The sequence below is a fragment of the Carya illinoinensis genome, chromosome 2 (assembly GCF_018687715.1).
Source record: "Carya illinoinensis cultivar Pawnee chromosome 2, C.illinoinensisPawnee_v1, whole genome shotgun sequence".
Classification (NCBI taxonomy): Eukaryota; Viridiplantae; Streptophyta; class Magnoliopsida; order Fagales; family Juglandaceae; genus Carya; species Carya illinoinensis.
Window position 1 is genome coordinate 7,717,501 of NC_056753.1, and position 22,514 is coordinate 7,740,014.

Below are 22,514 nucleotides of genomic sequence, written 5' to 3' on the forward strand. Positions count from 1 at the left end.
GGAAATGACTCTTGTTTATCAATTCACACAAGAATATACAAATTTAATAAAGCAAGACAACAATAAAACCAATGATTTAATTACTACATAGGTTCATACAAGTCTTTCGATCTCTATACTTACCTATGCTGAAATATTCAAGATCTATCCTATGATTCCCTCTTTCGATAGCAAATCACAAGATTAAAAATCATCTAATCAATGGCCAGTCAATTAGAAGCAATAAACTCAGAATAAATCAGATAAACAAAGAGAGAATTGCATTAAATTAGCGTAGACAATCAAGTATAGTTCGGAAATAGGTTACATCGTTTTCCTAGAATAAAGAAAATTTAGCTCATGCTAGAAATGGAATTCAACATAAACGAGTTCACCATAATCGTTCTGAGAAGATTGAAAAAAAATAAACACTAAAAAATCCTCCTTGCAGCCGCAACTCGTCTTCAAAAGCTCAAGGGAACGATTCAACGCTTTTCTCTCGTTCGTGCTCGTATATGATTCCAACGTACGTGCAATAATTGGAATTCCCTCTCCAAAACAGATGATTTGAATCCCTCTAGCTATGTTTTTCTGTCCCAAGAAGTGTTCTCCAGTCCAAAGTCGCGGCCCTAGAGTATAAAATTGCTTTTATATGGTGTGATGGCGAAAAACCTAAAATCTGTCAAAATACGATGTTCGCTCGAGCGGGGTGTCGAGCGCACATCGAGCGTTCGACTCTGTCTGATTTCGCTCGAGCATCCTGTCGAGCGCACGTTGAGCGTTCGACTCTGCCTGATTTCGCTCGAGCGGCCAATGTCTCTGCTCGAGCGATCTTTGTTTTTCAGCAACCCGCTCGAGCTCCCTGTCGAGCGGCAGTCGAGCATTTGAATTTGCCTAAATTCGCTCGAGCGGCCAAAAGCCTCCGCTCGAGCGAACTTGTAAAATCTGCAATATGAAATTTTGCAAGTCATCAGGTCCTGACATAAGGAAATTCTTCCCAATCAACAAGTCTTGATCACTTTCAAAAAAGAATTTCCCCTTCTCTTTCTTTTGTACCCCATTCAGGTTTTATAGGGGCTTCATTTATATTTTTGCCTTGAACTTCTTCGGACTTCAATTACCCATTCAGACACCATGAGGCCCAAAAACTTATCAAACACTCACCAAAAGTGCACTTGGTATGGTTAAGATCCTATATCTACATAGCACCACGAAGGCTTCCCTCAAGTCCATCACGTGGTGGCTAGGCTCCTTGCTTTTGACCAACAGATCTTCCATGTAGACCTCCATGTTTTGTCCAATTTTCTTTTTGAACATACAGTTCACCGGCCTCTAATATATTGCTCTTGCATCTTTCAATCCGAACAGCATTACTTAGTAACAATATAAGCCTCAGTCAATTATGAATGAGGTTTTCTCCTAATCTTCCTGACTTATCCGAATATGGTTATACTCGAAGTATGTGTCCATGAAGCTAAGCGTTCGCTACCATGAAGTCTATATCAGATCAATTTGTGGTAGGGAAAGTTGTCTTTCAGGCATGCTTTATTTATGTCAGTGAAATAAACACATCTGCCATTTTCCTTTTTCCCTTTTTAAGAGTACGATTTTTGAAACCCAGTCCAATTAATGGACTTCTCAGATGAACTCTACCTCTAAGAGGCACTCAACTTCTTCTGTTATGGTTGTGTATTTCTACTCACTAAAACTTCTTCACTTTTTTCTTACCTTCTTAACTTCTAGGTGCACAAGGTGATGCTCTATAACTTTGAAATTGACTCCCAGCATATTTCCGCGACTCTATGCAAATACATCCCTATGCTTAATCAGGTGTAGCCTCAACTTCTAAGGCCTGGTGTTAGTCTAGTGCTGATTCTGACCATTGCATTGTGTCAGTTTGGGTACAACATTACCAGCTCTAGAGAGGCTCATCGGGCTTTCTCTGTCATATACTACCTTCGTCTCACATCTCTACCCCTTGCTTTATTAACTTTGGGAGTGTTGGAAAGGTTTTCCCTTCCTCTACCCCTTTAGTAGTGCAAATGTCTAAACCTCCATTCTAAAGCTCCTGCATATAGCATTCATGTGACAAGACTTGCTCGCCCCATACTTTGCCTATTCCGCTAGACATCATAAACATTTTCTTTTAAGTGTTAGGTAGAGGTAATAACCCTCATCCTATTCAGTGTCAATCTAACAAGAGGCTAGGATGGCATTATACGAGGTGTAGGCTTTAATGACTACAAAGTCTGCCATGACCATTTTCGTGCAAGGGGCTTACCCTGCCCAACCTGTCCCACCCCAAGTCCATCTTCTAAAATGTGTCCTAGAACATAAAGTCAGTCAAGCTCCCATTATCAATTAGGATCCAGCGGATGGTGTAGTTTCTGACGAATAAGGTTACTACCAAGGCATATCGTGCAAGTATGATACCCAAGCACATTCTTCCTCGTTGAATATTCACGTGGTTTACCAATCGATCAAAAAAGAACACCTCTTCGTATTGCACCCTTATGGTGTGGGCCTTTCTGACCGACATTATCATGCCATTTCTAGCAAACCCCCGCAGCTATGGTCATGATCTCACCAAGTGGTGTGTTCGACCTATCAGGACTCTAGTGAGGAAAGATTCCTCTTCTATGGGTCTTTCTCCTACTTGAGCTTTCACTTATGCCACGTCCAGATGCCTTATTTGGGCAGCTCCCTGGTCAGTCATCAGGGGGAGGCTCATGTCTAACTACAAAGTGCCCTAACCTTTTTTCATTTTAGCCTGACATTGGGCATTACAACATTATCTAGTCGCGTGTCCCACTATCTTGTGATAGGTGCAATGTGGTCTAGAGTCTTCATTGTTTGGTTTGCTATAATCACCCTGTTGCAACCGAACATCCTCGTCCCCCTCTATTTGCATGCTCAAATGAGCCAACTTGAATTCTAGAGTCGTTTATCTTTTTTTCTGTCACCACGATCACTTACTAGCTAGCCGATATTTTCTCGTCTTTTGGTGCTCTTACTTGTCTCCTTTACCTTGGGTCAACCAATGCTTTCAAATTGTCCTCTATCTTAAAAACTTTGCATGCCCTATCCATGAATTCAAGCAATGTTGTCGACGTTTTCCAAGCTAACTAGGCCATGAAAGGGCTCCTTGGCCATATATTGCCTAAGAGCGCAACCTACATTATTTTCTTATCCTGCTCATCTACGGTCAAGCATTCATTGTTGAATCAGGTGAGGTACACCTTCAAGCTCATCCCCTCACTGCTTTACCATGAGAAGAGATGCGACTGGTAGCCTTGGGCATCGACTAGCCATGAACTGGGTTAGGAATTGTCTACCCAACTCCTCGAAGCTGGCAACGGATCCCTACTTCAAGATTTTGAACCATTCCCTCATCATTCCCTTGAGAGCTAGTGGGAAGGTGTGGCACGCAATTTCTTCAAGAAACCCATGGAGGTTCATGTGGGCTTTAAAGGTTTCCAAATGCTCCATAGGGTCCTTGGATCCGTCTTATGGTTTGACATTTGGACGATGTTCCCACGTGTTTCACTATTTCCTCATATTTATCCATGAGATTTCATAGGTTGTCTCGCATTCTCTTTCGTTCCTTCTTATGGTTCGAAGTGGCCTCTGCCTCCCCTTGTGACTCTTCATCGACTTGCTTGAGTGCTCTTGGTCCGTTTATCTGTCAAGTCCAGTGTTTCTTTGCCACAGGGCCTCATTTTCTCTCTATCCTCTCCATCTAGTTGTCTATAGACTCTCCCATCTCGGTCGTTTCTTGTCTGCAAGTTGTCTAGGAGCATGTAGCAGCAGGCATAACACGACAATCTTAGATTCTATAGACGGCACCAACTATTGATTTCAACTTCAGTATGCCTGCCACCTTCGTGCTACCTACAGACAAAATGAACGTCAATGGCTCAAAGTAGGGGTGCCTCTAATTCCTAAGCCAATTGATATTTCCATTGGTAGGTGCGTCTATCTATGTTTGCCCGAAAAAAGGATACATCTTTGGGCTTCCCTCCCCTCCTTATATACAGCCTAGGGGTTAGTGTAGCCTTCCCTTTTTTGGTAGCTTGACACTAGCCTGCCCTTTGAGGAGACACATCATAGCATTGAATGTGGTAACCTTTCTTGGGCTTCTGACCATCATGGCCTGACATGGGCATGTCCCTTAAGTGGACACTTTGGTGCATTTAATACAGTAACCTTTCCTGGATATGGAGTAAGGGGGGCCATTCCAACCTAACTTAATCATGAATCAAGTGGGCAAGGATGCATTGGCTCAACTCGATGGTGATGGTTCTCACAGGCTATACCTTGAGGACATGTCCGGATGGCCATGTTATCCCATAGAGTTCTCATTGTTGAGTCGTCCTTAACCTTGGGAGGAAAGGGTTCTAGGCCCACCAACCGTTGGCTTTTTACACATATTTTTCCTAACATGTATAACCTGATAAGTAAATGAATGCACAACTACTAAACTCTTTTCAAAATATACAACAAAAATCCAGTCAGAAAATTGTTCAAACATACCCACCCGTGTGTAGCCCAAGTGGTAAGGGCGAACTTGTGTGCATATGCCCCATGTCACATGTTCGAGTCCTCTATGATCAAACTGAAATTTAAGTGAGAGGTCATGACGGTGGGTTATTGTGCTAGTCTCTCAAGAGTTTAGGTTCAATGGGTGAATCCTAAGAATTTTGTCGAGGGATTGTTCCGTTAAAATAAATAAATAAATAAAATTGTCCAAACATTAACCATGAAATATTTCGTGAAAGAGTGGTGTTAGAGCCATCAAGGATGCGTGCTGAAGTTTTATATCGAGTAGTGTAATTTTTTTTCTTTTTTTTAAAGTATTTTTTAAACCCTTTTAAACATTATTTATAAAAAAAAAAATCACAATTCATTAAAAAAAATACTACGTTAATCATTAAATAAAAATAAAAATCATTTCGGTACAAAAAAGTCGGTGGATAATGGGTTTATGGAAGTAGAATTTTCCTTCGTGAAATTGGGGGCCTATAACGCCAACCTAGTCGAGCCCGACGAGAACTTAAAGCGTCTCTGTCACCGAGAAAAATTCGTTGCGAAGGGAATTTTAGCATTTGTGGATAAACCCCAATATGCAACTTCTCCTTCCAAAACCCTAGGCTCCCGCTTCAGCCTCCAAATCTTAATCCTAAGCACAGTTGGTGAGTCCGATAACCTTCACCATTCTCACTTCTTTCTGTCTATTACATTTTCTTTTCTCCTCTGCTTTCTTTTTTCACCTGAACTTTTTTCTTTTCTTTGATTTTTATGTAATTTTCTCTTGTAATACCCATAAGTTGCTCAAAATGAAACCTGAACTCATGGTCTCTTCTCCATCGACTTCTTCACCTTTGTTTATCTCATACAAGTATCCTTTTCTTCAAAAGCCGAAAGTATCTGTGAAATCCCATTTTTCCTTATCAACCATGAAGGCCGAGAAGTCACGGTTTTGGGGCGAAAGTTTGGTTTTGCAACAGACCAACGTTATTTCTGATAACCTGAGAAAAATCCATGCTCCATTTGGACCTGTAAGAGCTGCTGTGAAAAGAAGGAAAGAGCTTCCCTTTGACAACGTGATCCAAAGGGACAAAAAACTGAAGTTGGTGTTGAAGATAAGGAAGATTCTAGTGAGTCAACCTGATAGAATTATGTCTCTTAGAGAGCTAGGGAAGTATAGAAGAGATTTGGGTCTTGACAAGAAGCGGCGATTTATAGCTTTGTTGAAGAATTTCCCAGCGGTGTTCGAAATTATGGAAGAAGGGGCGTATTTATTAAAATTCAAATTAACGCCAGAAGCGGAAAGACTTTATATGGAGGAGATGAGGATTAGGAATGAGATGGAAGATTTGTTGGTTGTCAAGTTGAGGAAACTGTTGATGATGTCGTTGGAGAAGCGAATTTTTTTGGAGAAGATTGCCCATTTGAGGACTGATTTTGGTCTTCCGCTTGAGTTTCGTGACACAATTTGTCATAGATATCCACAATATTTTAAAGTTGTTCCGACCGCAAGGGGTCCTGCATTAGAATTAACTCATTGGGATCCTGACCTTGCAGTTTCAGCAGCTGAGTTATCTGCGGAAGAAAATAGATTAAGAGAGCTAGAAGAGAAGGATTTGATTATTGATAGGCCTCTCAAGTTCAATAGAGTAAGGCTACCCAAGGGCCTTAATCTTTCCAAGGGTGAGATGAGGAGGATAGGCCAGTTTAGAGAAATTCCTTACATCTCGCCTTACTCTGATTTCTCGGCACTCAGGTCGGGTACACGTGAGAAAGAGAAACATGCATGTGGAGTTATTCATGAGATTTTGAGCCTCACGCTTGAGAAGAGAACTCTTGTCGATCACCTCACTCATTTCAGAGAGGAGTTTAGGTTTTCTCAGCAGCTGAGAGGGGTGCTGATAAGGCACCCGGATATGTTTTATGTTTCCTTGAAAGGGGATAGAGATTCTGTTTTCCTCAGGGAAGCGTATCGGGATTCACAACTGATAGATAAGGATCGTTTGCTGCTCATTAAAGAGAAACTCCGTTCTCTTGTTGCTGTTCCTCGATTTAGGGGTTCTCGGAAAACAGGTGCAGATATGGAAGAAGGAATTGATAAGCCAAGATATGGAAGTGATGAAGAGGGAGAAGAGTTGTCTGATATTGATAATTTAATGAGTGATGCTGGGTTTGATGACGAAGACAATGATGGAGATTATGACGATTGGAGTGATGAAGATGATGACACGCCTCCGAACTTTGATGAAGATGTTGGATCTATGAGGACTGGAGAGAACAATAAGATTAAACAAGTGGGCGACTCAGCAAAAACTGATGAGAAGGAGCTTTCTCTAGAGTTCCCTGATGGTCGGCCTAGAGAACGCTGGTAAATTTGATAGAAGCCTGCTGTTTCTTTTGAAGGCCCCAACCCAGAGAGATTCAATTTTTTTTTTATAAGTGCCCAGAGAAATTCTCTGAGCGGGCTTTCTGCTTTTCTCTTGTACTGATATAATACAAGCAGTGCTTGGTCATCATTCAAAGATAACGTGCAATCTCCTGCTTTGCAAGGCTCTGCATTCAAGGCCTGGACCTCCTTCCCTACATCTATGGTTCATGGCATTGCTGACGCAGGGTCATAAACTACAGGTTTCATATTCATCTCTGCCTTTATGTAACAGATTTATTGATTATCCCCATTGATAAGTCTAAGTGGCCATTTCCTCATTGCTTGTGCTTTTCAGTATTGTGAAGCTGAGATGTATGCTTTCTAACCGCATAACTGAGCCCATTCTTTGGGATGTACGACTGGTCAATCTACTGGCCTTTACGAGGAATAATACATATAACCATAAAATATATAAATATCGTGTAATCATTTAAAAAAAAAAGAAATTTATTATTAAAAAATTAAATTTTTTTATATTAATATCATATTTTATTCATTTTTTTTCAAAACAATTAAACGTGGGTTGAATAATTTAAGGTTGTAAATATCTTTTCTCGAGTTAAATAATATATACACGAACAATTAATTTGCAGGCTGGTATATATGGAGGACACGTCCTCACATTGTTGACATGGTAAGTTCTCTAGCAAATCAAACCCTGCCGTGTCAACGTAGCAAATCAAGCCCTGCTATTTCACATCGCTGAATGGAAAGAGTTTCGTGACATGAAATGATAAGGCAAAACTAGGCTCAGGCAATCAGCTCAAATGGTTGTAAAATTCTTGTGAGATTGCCGAGATTTCTTAAAGGTCTTGGGCTGGGGTATGCTCTCCCAGGTCTAAGGTTTAAATCTTTTTGGGTGTAAATAATCTCTAGGGGTAAGGTTCAAATTTCTTTGAGTGCAAATAATTTCTATGACCTAAGGTTCAAATTTCTTTGAGTGCAAATAATTTCTATGGGTCATCGGATTAGAGAATATTTTTTTTTTTTAAATTACCTTATGTGAACTTACGGAATACTCTTTGCTGAGGATTTGTGCACTCATGGGATTGGTCAGAATGTTGTTCCCAGATACCTGATGTCAATAAAAAAATAAAAATTAAATAAAAAGATTTCTGTAAATTTATATGATTATGTGCGTCGACATAAATTGTCTTGATTTCTTTTTCCAAGCTCATGCGAATGGATTCTTTTGAGATCTTCCTTGGCTAGTATTTCTTTTTTTTTCTTAGTGCATGTTTGGAATTGCGGTAGAAAATATAGCTTATAACTTTAGGGTTTATAGCTTTTAACTTGAATAACAAGCTCTACTATTAAAAAGTTATTTACTATTTGGTAACCATGTCTCTAAAGCACTTTTAAAGTTAGTTATATTAATTTTTTAAAAATATACAGTTATCTGCAGGAGCTTTTCGATAAAAATTTCAATTTAGTGCTTTTTTAAAAAGTAGATTTTCAACTTTTTTAGATGATTAAAGTACTTTTTATAAATTTAATAAATATATCATTTTTTTCTTTAAAAGAGCTTTTAAACAATTAAAAACACTTTTTAAGCTTTCAAACTCAATCTCAAACAGGCTTTTAGTGTGGATAAAGTACGAATTTTTTTTTTTTTTTTTTTTTTTTTTATGTTGGGAAACCTCTCCAAGGCAGGGCCATTCGAACCCACCCATGTAGAGTAAATATCGGTTCCATGCATCGCACTCTTAGAAGTTTTTCTACACAAAACTGGTTAAATCACTAACTTTTTATTAGGAAGTGTAGCCCCACAGGACTGTTTGCACTGTCACAGTTAAACCTTGGACCTTGAAGGGAGTGATACCCCAACATCAAGGCTTTCACCACTTGAGCCAACCCCTTGGTGTTAAAGAAAGAAATTAAATTGATGTAAAGATTGACATAGATATACAATGAAGTGCAACCAAACATTAAACAGCCAAATCCTCTATTCGAGCTGACATTACATTAGCCTATCCTCCTTAAATGGTTTACTGAAATTACAAGCTCTAATATAGTTACTGAAATCTCCAATATTTTTGAGTACAGGCTCATGATAAGATAAAAGTAATTGTGCCACTGCTAGGAACTCAACAACTCTTTGAAAACCCAATCTTCGTGATGCAGACTGGAGCATTATCAAAAGGTATAACCATGATGCAATCCAACTCGCAAGAACTTTAACAACAGATATTCCACCAATGTTGGTCAATAATCCGATTATGAATATATTAAGGAGTTATTTATTTTCTTTTTCCCTTTAAAAGGAGTAATTTATTCATCAAACTATGCCTCTGCTTTTGTTTTCTGTGATTCTGATGTTTATCTTCTCTTGAAGTTTTTCCAAATCAAGCTCATATAGGCGTCTCTTTTCAACCTGAAACTGCTTGATATGTGTTTATCGCCTTAGGCACTCATTTTCAGAATCAAATCATAAAGTATCGAAGGCTGGTTGTTTTCTGCAAGTAATAGGTTTCGCTACACATCATCTTATACCACATACCACACATGTTTTAACTTCTTCTATTTTTTCTTTATTTTTTTTTATTCCTACAAAATTAATTGAAGAATACTCAGCATCCCCACATCACATACTTGCTAAAAGAAAAAAATAAAAATATAAAAAATCATGTGTGATGTGTGGTGTAAGGATAATGAGTAGAATTATTCAAGTTAAAATGTTGCCTTTTTCTTGTATCAAATTAATTAGGTTATATCTAAATATATTTTTATTTAAAAATTATTCTTCTTGCTTTTTGAAATGCAAAATTGCTAATTAAATTATTATATTTAAGTTCTTCTAACATATCCTTCTCAATTAATAATAATATGGTTAGTCCATTTAATCTTTCAACGACATTGTTGATCTTAAATAAGATTTTATTAATTTCAATTTTAGAAAACTTCTTTCAAAAGAAGCTAGAGTAATAGGTATTGTCAATAAGATTCCATAAGCAATACATGCATTTGGAAAAGATTCGAGTCTTTTTATATCATTTAATATATCAATCAGAGTACTTTCTTCTAGTAAAATTTCTTTTAAAACTGTTAGTTCAAAAAATAAATATAAACTATCAATATCATATTTCAAAAAGTTTTCAAAACTAAAACAAGTTTTTTGCAAACTATCATCATCAAGTGATTTCAATTTCTTGAAATCAAATAAAAAATCAAAAATATTTTCATATATCTGAAATAGTTCAAACCTATTTTGAATTAAAGAAATTGCTTAATCTACTACAAATAAGAAATAATTAATTTGAAAAGATTTTTCAACAAATTGGGTTGTTTCTTTGTTGACATTTTCATTAAACTATTTTTTCCATGAACAATTCAATTTTCTCTAAATATAAGTTTCGTTTCTATACTAATGGCAATCTCTTTCAATGAAATCATAGTAGATTTAAATCTATTTTCTCTTTAATCTTGAAAAATAATAAGACCTTTTAACTAATCAATGGCAATATCTATATGCATATCTTTAAATTGCATACTTTTACTTGTAGTATTGACTGCAAATACTATATCATACTAAATGGTCATGCCTAATATGAATTCAAAGTTCTTAATTTTATAATCTTCAGTTATTTTTGCTAGTTGTAATAAAGTTTCTTTTTTTTGTAGAGTTTGAAATTTTATTGCTTTGATACTTTCAATTCAAGTTTCCCAACGTTCTTATGAGAGTGGCTTAAGAGTTAGAATCAACACGTTATCTTGCAAAATTTTCCAATACTTTGTTGATGAAGAAAATAAAGAATAAATACAGTGGACTATTCCAAAAAAAGTCATGTCACATATAACAAGATTGAGATTATGACAATCTCATGGCATGTAAAATGTTTTGGAGTTTATATCAAGCAATCTTCTTTGCACCCCTTGCTCTTTTCCTTTCATATTAGACCTATTATCATAAGAAAAACTCTGGTTGCAGTCTCCAAACAGGGACTACATGCGCACGGTGCTAAATGATTCCCTTCATTTAGATGAAACAAATCATTTCACGAATCCCTCCCACTTCCCCTCCCTACTTCCCACTTAACCCATCTCTGAAGATTTCTTCCCCTTTCCACCTTCGAAACTGAGAACTTATATATATATATATATATCCAATTAGCCAGTACCAACTGTTGATCTTAATCATGTTTAAATGTAGAAAAGTGAATAAAACTTTTAAGAATCCTCAAGAAAAAGTATTGAATTGTAGTTTTGTGATAATAATGCATGGATCCCACTAAAGATAAATTGGATGAGTACTACTGGATCAATCGGCTGGGTTTAGAATTAGCAAGATTAAAAAAACACATTAAAAAGCAAGAGATTTTATAGCATAGATCAAGTGGTTTCAGTGCCATACACACACGTGTGCGTGTGTGCATCAAGTTTTCCAAAGTGGGTTTTGATGCAATCTGCCTTTGAAGCAAAACTTGCACTAGAAAATTTTTTTAAGGAAGGCAGTATCATTTACAATAAATAGTTCCCACAAACAGAAACAATAAAGCACATAGATTGAAGACAGAGAAACATAAAATGAACAATGAGTAAATCACAAAGATTGAAGACAGAGATCGAGTGGAGATGATGCTGAATAGGGGAATGAGAAAATGAAACTAGGGGCTCAGGGCATTTATGTAAATTTATTGATATTTCAATAATTGTACTTCACTCGAGATCATGAAGTCCCCATTCGGAACTGTACCTAAATGCCATCTTATCATAATATTGTCTTTAGAACATTATTAATATCAAGTTCAAGACTTTTTATTGCATCTAATAATTTGTTGAGAATACATTTTCTATTAGTATCATCTATTTTAATAAATTCTAAAAAAGTTCTTCTATTTTTATTGGACTTGTTGAAATATTAAAATATCTTGGTAGGAGAGATATTTTCTCTTGATGACTTCCATATGGAGTACAATCAAATATAATTAAAAAATATTTTGCTTCCTTGATTTTTTTTAATAATATGGTTTTTAATTTCATTTGCTAGTAAGTGTATTAATTCATTTTGTATATTATGCCCAAGATAATGATTATGGATTTCACCATCTTTAATATGTCGAATGTGTTTTTGCTTACTGAATCAAACTCAAAAATCACCTCAATTACATTTAAAAATTTTCATTATTCTTGGTAGATCTTTTCATTTTTTCATCGAAATGGTAAATTATTTTTACCAAAGGTTTTTACTACCACAACAATTCTCAATAACCCTTTTCCAATGATCTTTTCTTTGTTAATTTGTTTTTGGAATTTTTTGTCAATTGTTTTATTTCTCAAGCCAAGCAATCATGTTAGTAATATGCTCATTGGTTGTTTCATGGCTTTTAAGCTTCACACTAAGATTATTCCAGTCATCGATTCTTTCATTAGCTAGTTGGCTTATACCGGCTTTGAATTAAACAACTTGCAACAAAAGCATAATACTATATTCAAGTCTTTCGAATACACTAGCCATTTATATCATGTTTCTCCCCATTTGATAAGTTCTGTATATAATATATAATGGAAAAATGTCTAGAGTCTCATCCTTAGGTAAATTTATATCGCTATATCAAATTAGACCCCTTTCTATTAATAAATCTCTTAATTTTTTATCAACATATTAGGTTAGTGTATACTTAAGATTTTAGATGCAAAGTTTATTTTCACTTTTTTTGAAATGAATAGTAACCTTGATAGCAGTACCAAGTATAGTGTTTTTAAAATTACATTATGGAATGTCCAAATTAAGTTAAAAAAAGTTTTATTTGGACACTTGCCAAATTCTTAGCCATACTTGACGAATAGTATTGGACACTTGACACCAAAATGAACCATGAGATGAAAATGTGAAGGAAATCAAGGTGTCAAATCATGCCGCCTAAGAAAAACATTATTCCATCCAATCATCTATTTTGTGCAAAACCAAAAAGGGTTTCTATGGCGCCTTCGACCCCCATGTGTGATTTGGTAAGAGTCATTACACCAGGGTGATGGCCACTCAGTTTACACAACCGAACGCCAAGTGCAAGTCTAAAACTAAATACCAAAAAAACTAAATACAACCCAACAAAGAAATCCTCCATAAGGTTATTATAGTCATCCAGCTGCTTAAAAATAAAATAAAAGTTCAACAAATACAATGGAAATAAACCCGAGCTCATCACTCCTTAGGTGGGGTCGGTCCCTCATGCTCGAATTCATCTGCTATATCAAAGTCTACGGTTCCATGAAACGGAATCGTAGGTGGGAACATCACAATGAGATCTCGTAGTCTCAGCAAGTAAATCTACATATCAAAAACCAAGAATTTTAAACATTGAAGCATATAAAATAAACGTGCATAGCTATGATGAGAGATTATCCCAAAATACTCATTTTTGTAACATTTACCAAAAATTGTTTCAAGTATAGCCACTTAAGCCAAAAATCACATTTGTACATAGTTAACATTCATTTATTACGGTGAACAATATGGTCTCCCCTTAGGGACTATCCGCACACTCTGCTCCCTTTGTCACACCATAGATAATGATCGTGCTTACAACTTCATAATGAGTGATGCCCAGCTCCGCACCTGGCATGTACGTAACCAAACATCTTTTAGCCCCCGTTATCAGAGGGGCCACGAAGTCATACCAAAAGCATTACAGTCTTGGCTGAGCCTACTGTCGCCCAGCTATAGGCCAAGTGACTTCACTCAATTTTACACACTCTCAAATGACCATAGGAGCTCCACCGAGATAATATCTCATCTCGGCTTGCGATCGTGGTATGTACACACCACAAAATATGCTTTTAATCTTTTGATACCAAAACAAAATTTTTCTAATTTCACAGCATAACCACATGGCAAAGCACAATTATTAAAATCATGACAAGCAATAACAATAAAAAATGCAGATGCATGGCAAGCAATTATTGGATGGCATAGCATAATACAACCAAGTAGCATACAGTTCATCGTACAAAAATCACAGTTGTCACAGTTCCAATAATTTCACAATTTTCAAACTATACATGATTCCCAACGCTCCATAGGGCCCCCAGTCACTTCTCATTCACAACCAAACAGCAACAAAATTCAAATAATAATTTATTCCACATTAGTATTTTGAGGCTCAATCCAGGAATTTACTTACAACAGTGGAAGGGCAAATTCTAGATGGTTAAGCACAATGTTTAAGTATCCCACGAACGTGCGTGAGCGCGTGCCACTGCACAAATGGAAGAAAAACAATTATTCAAATCTAACGCCACCTAAAGATTAATAAACAAGTTTAGTGGCATGTGGCTTACTGTGGTGGCGTCTGGGGGAGTAGAGCACGTTAGCTACAATGGCGAGGTGATGAAGGCAGTGGTGAATTTGGATAGATTGAAGGAGATCTACAACTAGAAAAATTTAAAAGGAGGTAGATACGTCGTGATAGTGGGTCGATGAGGGGATTTTAGTGGCAGAGTGTTGTGAAGCATGGCAGAGTAGTGGCTAAAGTGAGCCTTAGCTCACATGTTGGGTGAAATCGAGGGAGGATGAAGTCGAGAATGGGAAGACAAAGGCAAGGGGGTGGTCGAATGGCCACTATAACATGACTGGGAGTGGTGGCTCACGACGGTGCTAGGGAAAAATCTTTCCTAAAAGCTACGGAGTCGCAAATCAAAGGAAGAGGAAGATGAAAGGATGAGGCTTGAGGGAGGATGAGATGCTTGGAGGTGATTTTTGAGTGAGGGAGGCACGGCCTATTTATAGGCCATGGGTTGGGGCTTAGTGAACACAATCATGGCTGCGATTGGTCGTGCAGCAAGCAACGTGGAGATTCTCAAGCGTTGCACACGTGGCATGTGATGGATGGTGGGCAGCGGCAGCGAGCAGCTTTCATGGCCAAGGCCAAACGAGGAGGGGCATGGGTTAGGGGGAAGAGACGATGGTGGCAGACGGAAAAGAGGGGCTATTGCCCAGCGAACACATAGCAACGACGTGGTGGCGATGGCAGGAGCGCCATAGGTCACAAGTTGAGGGAAGAAGAAGAAAAGAGAAAAAAAGAAAGAAAAAAGGAAGGAGGTGTGCGGCACAGAGGAGAAAAAGTGTGCTTAAGATTTTTACCCTTCAATCAAAACAACGTTATTTAGGGGAAGGAAAGCTAATTTTAGCTTATGCCTCAAAACGGCACTATTTCGGTTAGGGGAGGGGTTGGACTCTCATGTACATGGGTGGGTCCTCCATTATACCCATATCACACCAAAATAAAAACCCACTTATACAACCACCTGGGTTTACCAAAGGAAAACACCCACTTATTACATTATCCAATAAATAGTTGCTATTGGGATTAAAAATATATATACCCACACAACCAAACTAACTTAATAACAAAAAATAATTGAAAAATTTTTTAAAATTAAAAAGTATCTAAAAGAAAAAGAAAGGTGGTTGGCTGACCACCTCAATCATGGACCACCCCATTTTGAGGGAAGGCTAGCCTTCACAGAGTAGAGTGGTTGGCTGTGAAATCACCATTTGTGCCAAAAGTTTAAGTTGATAGGAATAGTTAGATTTGATTATTTGTATTATATATTTAACATTCTTCCTCATGTGTAAAGTGTAGAATTAGAGTCCAAACTCAAGACTTATGATCTTATACTATGTGCCATCAGTTGTCCCAAAAGGTTAAACTGGTAGGATGAATTAAATTTAATTATTTATATTATATTCTAAATATTGTCCACCTTTGGGAGTGCTTAATTAAGAGCGCTCGAGCATCCCTTGGTGGTTAGCCAATCTTTAACCTTTTTTTTTTAAATTATTTTCTTGATTATTATAAAAATAAATTGGATAGGAAGTGATTTGGTGTATCTAGGCAATTTTTAGAAAGGCATAGAAGGCTAATGTGTTTGATTATCATTGAATAATGTAAAGCCCAAGCTAAACCATATTTTTACCATGAGTAATGTTATATACTACATTCACATTCCACTTCCATCTTATTATGTAATAAATAGCACATTTATCACTATTGGATGATTTTTAATTATTCAATAAATGATCATACAATTGTAATAAATATGTCACATCTTATATAGTAGAATAAAAATATAATGATAGTGAGGTATATAGAATTTTCCTTTTACCATAGATGCTCACTCTCTCTCTCTCTAGCTCCTTTGTGTATCCATATGAAAACATCTCATTTGAAGTACTGCATGTTGTGGTCCACAATATTTTATTTAAGCTGATATATATATACTCCGGCATTGTTATATATGTTAACCTCGACAATAACCATCATGCTTCGTCGAGGGCAGGTGGCCTTGTTTTTATATACATAAAATTATGCAAACAAATAGGTGAAGGATTCCATGTAGGGTTGGATGACAACTAAAAATATAAAAGTGGAGAATATGCGTGCACATGCATTTCAAGCAGTTTGATTACTAAAATCCTCAACCTAATTGTTTATTCTTATATATGTCACCTCCCACCTACCCTTGCTCATCATTCTCTCTTTTTAATTGATTAAAGACTAATACCGACTTTAGGAGAAGGTCAAGAGTTGAGATGCGGCACATTGTACGTACGTACGTAGGTGCAGTAGTTCCACTACATTTTCTCATAGCATGCAGAAAAACTTTGTTCACAGATTGGTGAATATTGATCGGAATCTTTCCTTAAAGGTTGAGGACTTGGGGGTAAGATGTGCCAAAATCTTCGGTACCTAGATTTCTAGTCATCATTTTTTTCAGTAGTTGGATGATCTATTTCTCTGTGACAGTGATCTAACCTTAGGTTTAAGTTTCACCATTACTTTCTACATGTGGCATGACAAAACTAATCGTTGTACCTTCAAACTACTAAAACCTAACACTTGGCCTGGTTTGGTTATCAAATACCAAACTATCTTATCTGATCTCATCTAATCATTATAATTTTGTCAATTTCTCACACAAAATATATAATAAATAATTTAAATTTTTCAAATTATAAAAAAAATTAATATTAAAAAATCATATTATAACAATATTTTATTCAACTTTCAACAAAACATATCATCACATCTCATCTCATCTCATCTAAACTATATGACTAAACGAGGCCTTAACATCTTGGTACAATTATAATGGTTAAAATATGGAATGAAAGGTAGAAAGATTTAGTTTTTTATAGTTTGGAGTGGAAAGTATGAGTTTTGATAGTTTGGGGTGCAAAGTGAAAACTCTAAATAGTCTGAAAGTACAAAGCGAAGTTATCCCTAGATACTACATATATTGTTCTCAAGCACGTAGGATGTACGACATCTTCTAGCCTATAAATATGTATCTAGTTTGCTAGCTAGCAAGTAATTAAGGCCTTCATGGCCTGAAAAGAGGTTGCTTGCTTACTCTTGTTGAGTCAGGAAAGCCAAAAGTAGTCAATATTGTTTTCTCCATGTATGGATCATGATATTCAAGGCACTGGCTACTCACTCCCCCTCAAGGGCTTCCAGCCGTCCATGTTTGCAGACTTCAATAGTCCATTTTTGGTCTTCGCCAAAGCAAGCAATTAGGAGGGTTAGAAGTCATTGGTGGGGTGGGAAAAAATTGTCCCTTGCCTCAAAGGGTTTAGTTTATGATTTGATCAGACAGTGACAAACAAAAGCGATATTACTGATCATCATGATCATGTCATATTTTCCTTTCAGCTCGTCATCAAGTATGCTCATCTCTTTTTACTGTGTTCATTTGATCAAATTGTTAAGCATATATCTTTAATTTGTGCAAGATTTAATTACAAGCTAGACGTTTCAGATGATTTTCTATCCAAAAGAGAGGAACAGAATTGATTGCATTCATGAATTCATGTCAATCCTATTAAATCGGTATACATGCTTGTGTTTTCTGTCTAGTTGACATGTTTTCATGCATTTCTCTTGAGATAAAAATGTCATGTTGAGGTAAGACAAAGATCTCCACCTCAGATCATGAATCATTTGCATCCACATGCACTAAATCCCATTATTGTCTTGAGATATTTCCCTTGTTAAAGGTTTTTATGGTGAAAACCAAATAGCAAACACACAATTGATTTGTTTTTACCATTCTTTATTGAAATGAAATAGGTAATCTAGTGTAAGAATTAAACTCCTTAATTCAACCAAAAATGTTAGATCAATAAACTCACAATTAGTAAGACACAAAAACTTCAATGTGAAAGCCTTCTAATGTGAAAGTAAAAAGTATGGGACCTACTCCAATTAAATTTCACTATCAACAGCAAAGGGTTCTAAATTAATAGACATTAAGCAATTCAAATAAGAACAATATTACAAAAAAACCTCACTAACCAAGTATATATTAACGGCCAAGATCATAATATATATAGTCAATATGAAATTCATCATCAAGATTATCAGATATTGAGAATTTAATCAAAACTGCACCACAAATAACTCATTAATTATCTCTCTCTCTCTCTCTCTCTCTCTCTCTCTCTCTCTCTCTCTCTCTCTCATTTTACTTGGCTAACCACGTGAGCTCTCTCACATTAGAGAGACCACCCAACATAGATTTTTAGCTAAAAATAATAGATAACACAAATCTTGGTCTTATGCTAGACTTCAATTTTTAATAGCAATGAACAATATGCTAGACTTATTAATTGTCCACTCCTTAGTTACAAGGAATTACACCTAGTATCTAAAAGGCCCAAATAACCACTTCAATGTCCCTTTATGGCCAGGCTTAATTGTCCAACTGTCTTATGGAGTTGAGGGTCTATATATAGCCTCTCCCCTGGTGATAGGGATACTAATAATTGAATGTTTGAAAATCTCTCTTACATGTGTCTCTTTTGATGTGGTTCTTAGGTTGAATACATTGGTGCTGCTTTGATTTTTAATACATCACAGTTTACCACTAAGATGCAATCGGATGAATAAAAATAGAGAAAACTTTCTGGTCAGTATATCTTATGTAGGGTTGAGAACAACCTCGAATAGAATAAGACCATGTAGCCCACCCATTACTAAAGGAATGGGATGCCACCACACCGAAGCTTGTCTCTCTCTCTTTGAAAAAGTATCGCACAGAAGCTCAACTCTCCCCCTTTCTCATCTGTCTATCCCAATTACATCGAAGAGCCCGTCTCTCTCTCTCATCAAATACCCATCGATTCCAGCCAACCCAAGAGTGGTATGTTTAGCATTGGATTTTTATTTTTATTTCATAGAATTTTTATCTAGCATGGATTTGGACTGAGATAGGATCCGAGGCCATAGGCCATCATCGTAGTAGTTTTACCCAATAGCCCATCATTGTGGAAGCATGCATGCCCACCCTTTCAAGTTTTATTGAATGATTCTATGGTTTTAATTTGTTGATCTAATTGTTTTACCAATTGCCCTTTCAAGTTTCATTGTAATGATTCTATGGATTTTTCCGTTTGGTTTAATTAATTGTACCAAAAGGTAAAAACTACTACGATGATAGGCTACAGCCTACATCGGTTTGGTGTGGATTATTGCTTGAAATGGGTGGATTATTGCTTGAAATCGAAACAGATGAAATGTAGATGTTTGTTGTGAATCTAGGTAGATTATGAAATGCTGGTGGCCAAGTCTGGTGATGGCAGTGTCTGGATGGGGTGGGAAGTTGGGAAGGTCTGGATGGTGAAATGCTGAGTGAAAATATGTTTAGGGATTTTTGGGAAAAGATCTGATAGGGTAGTCCTCATATAATGTTTTACTATATTAATGATGCGGCAGTTTTTTATTGGAGGCTAGTTTCACCAAAATAGTAGATGGCACCACTTCAAAGTGGTTATGATAAAAATATACTGCCAAAAGATTGTGAAATAACTGCAATCTAATAAAAAATTATTGCTTCCACTGTACTTTGATTTAGAACTTCCAATTGAATGACTAATGAGCACTATGTATCTGAAAAAAATGCTCAACCTTAATTCCTTGTTCAACTTTATTAGAATCTCATTTTGGATCATCACCCTAGTAGCAACTTCCCAAAGTTTTCTATATTGTATGAGGTAAAATCCCCTTTACAAAAGGAATGGGAAAGAAGACAAGGGAAATTGACGGAAATTGATATTGTGTTCATCATGAGGAAAAAGCCCCTTTACATAAGAAGTTATACCCACTATCTCTACAACAAACTGTAAGAAATTATGTAAAACTAACAATGCACGTAGCAAAGAAAATAACAGACAAGTAACTAGTGGGCTTAACAGGCCCATGAACCTACTTGCAGAAGCCCTTACAAATTATTAAGCTATAACAGAAACTAAAGAAATGATAACAAGCTAACAACACTAGGCTCACTAAGCCCACAGAGTCATCCAGTCCAATACCAGCCCATACTGGCCCTAACCCTTCTTAGCCTCTGAGTTACCCTAGTCATCCTTCACTTCAATTACTCCCCTACTTCAGATCATGCCCTTTCTCCATCCAAACCCTAGACCCTTGCATTGCATCGTCGATACCCTAGTTACCTCTATCACCCATAAGTCCAGGTGTGTTACAATGCTCCCATCTTCTAAAGCACCTTGCCCACAAGGTGCAAGAAGGCTACTTTGAGTTTGTAGCAGTTCTTTCACATTGCTTCCTCTTTCTTCTGTCCCTGTCACTAAACCAAAAGATATGTTACATGCTAATTGTTCACCAGTCTGACCCTACAACCCAGAACCTCATCTAGTTCTGGTTGTAACACTTCTTGCTAATCCACTAAGGTAGTTGGGCCACAGCCGAGACACCTTCTCCCAAGCATTTCTTAAGCTGGGAAATATGGAACACTGTGTAGATTTGGGCTGTGGTTGGGAACTTTAACCTATACACCACCTCGCCTACCCTATTGTCAATCTAAAAGGGCCCATAAACTAAGGAGCAAACTTCAAGTTTAGGCGTTGGGCTACTAACATTTGGCAATACGGCTGGAGTCTCAAGTCGACCCAGTCTCCTTCACCCAAAGTTTGTTCCTTTCACTTAAAGTCAACATTTTTTTATCCTCTCCTAAGCTTTGTGTAGGTTATGGCGAAGGAGTTGGAGTATGAGGTCTCGGGGTGTAATCTAGACTCCACCTCCTCAACCATAGTAGTACCGAATATGTAGGACACTAGTCAAGGAGGGGGATATCCATACAGACTCTCAAAGGGGATCAGTTTAGATGAGGCATGCGAACTGGTGTTGTGCCACCATTCTACAATGGGTACCCATTAACCTAATCTTTAGGCCGATCACTCACGAAACACCTGAGATAGGTCTCTAAATCTTTGTTCACAACTTCTGATTGCCAATCAATTTGGGGGTGGTAGTACTTAAGGCCAACTGGACCCCTTGGGCCTTGAACATCTCCTTTCATAATAGGCTAGTAAATGTACAGTCTTGATCAAAGATTATGGACTTCAGCATCCCATATAGTTTAAACACATGTAACCATGTTTGATGAATAATTGGGCCACAGTCTTCGCTGAGTAGGGGTGGCCCAAAGGCTTAAAGTGGTTGTATTTTGTCAATCAATCCACCACCACTCGTAATATGCTAAGTCCATCAGTATCTGGCAACACTTCTATGAAATCCATGGTGATGTGCAACCATAGTTGAGAAGGAATAAGTAGGGGTTGACGGTTGTAACAACCCCTCGGTAGGGAAGTGTTAGTTTTCTATAACTGGCAGACCTCACAACTATTAATAAATCTCTTGACATCATACTTCATGTTAGGCCAATAAAATTCCCTTCTCATCTTCTGGATAGTTTTGTCAAATCCAGAGTGTCTCGCTAGGAACTTCCATGTACAAACTACAATAGCTTAGCCTTAAAACTCTAGACTATGAGCAATGTAAAGTCTGTTTTTGTAAAATAGTAGCCCTCCCTTATAGAATAGTGTTGATTCAACCGCCCTTGCCTATACAACCCTAAACTCATTTCCATATCCTTGTTTAATCTCTTCTAACCCTTCCAGAGATGGCACACTTATTAAAGCCAAGGATAACTCCTTCTCTTCCTTGTGAGACAAAGCATGTCACTCTGTTTTCAGGGCTCTTCTTATACTTAACAACAAAATCATAACCCAACAACTTGCTCACCCATTTCTGCTGCATAGGTGTCCCTATTTTCAATCTAGAAGATACTTCAGGCTGTAATGATCAGTTCTAACCACAAAGGACCTCCCCAAGAGATAAGGTCCCCATTTCTGAATTACAACTATCAATGCATGCAATTACTTCTCATAGGTCGACAGTGAAAAGACACTACCCTTAAGGGTTTTACTCAATAAGGAAATTAGTCAACCTTGCTACATTAACACAGCTCCCACTCCCTTACCAGAAGCATCACACTTGATTATAAAGATCTTGGAGAAAAGTGGAAGAGCCAGCACTGGTGACTCTTTGAGAGCCTCCTTTAGGCTCACAAAGGTTGATTCAACTTCATCATTCCACTTAAAACTATTTTGCTTTAACTAAGCAGTGAGGCCAACAGCTTTACTGCCATAACCTTTTACAAATATCTTGTAGTAGCCCATAAGGCCTAGGAATCCCCTTAGGGCTTTTAAACTTTTGGGTTGTGGCCAGTCCAACATGGCCTTCAAATTTTCTGGATCTACTCTTAACCCTTGCCCTAA

At 37.1% G+C, this 22,514-nt stretch overlaps 1 protein-coding gene across 1 annotated transcript; it reads left to right on the forward strand.

Annotated features, from left to right (window-relative positions):
- Positions 1-5,005: 5,005 nt before the first annotated feature.
- LOC122299652 (protein WHAT'S THIS FACTOR 1 homolog, chloroplastic) lies at positions 5,006-7,212 on the forward strand. The gene has a single exon (XM_043110048.1). It carries the CDS (start codon positions 5,316-5,318, stop codon positions 6,876-6,878), a length of 1,563 nt encoding a protein of 520 aa, XP_042965982.1. The 5' UTR covers positions 5,006-5,315; the 3' UTR covers positions 6,879-7,212.
- The last annotated feature ends 15,302 nt before the right edge of the window (positions 7,213-22,514 follow it).

Coding starts and splice junctions, on each gene's coding strand:
- LOC122299652 (XM_043110048.1), top strand. CDS start 5,316: ATGAAACCTGAACTCATGGTCTCTTCTCCATCGACTTCTTCACCTTTG.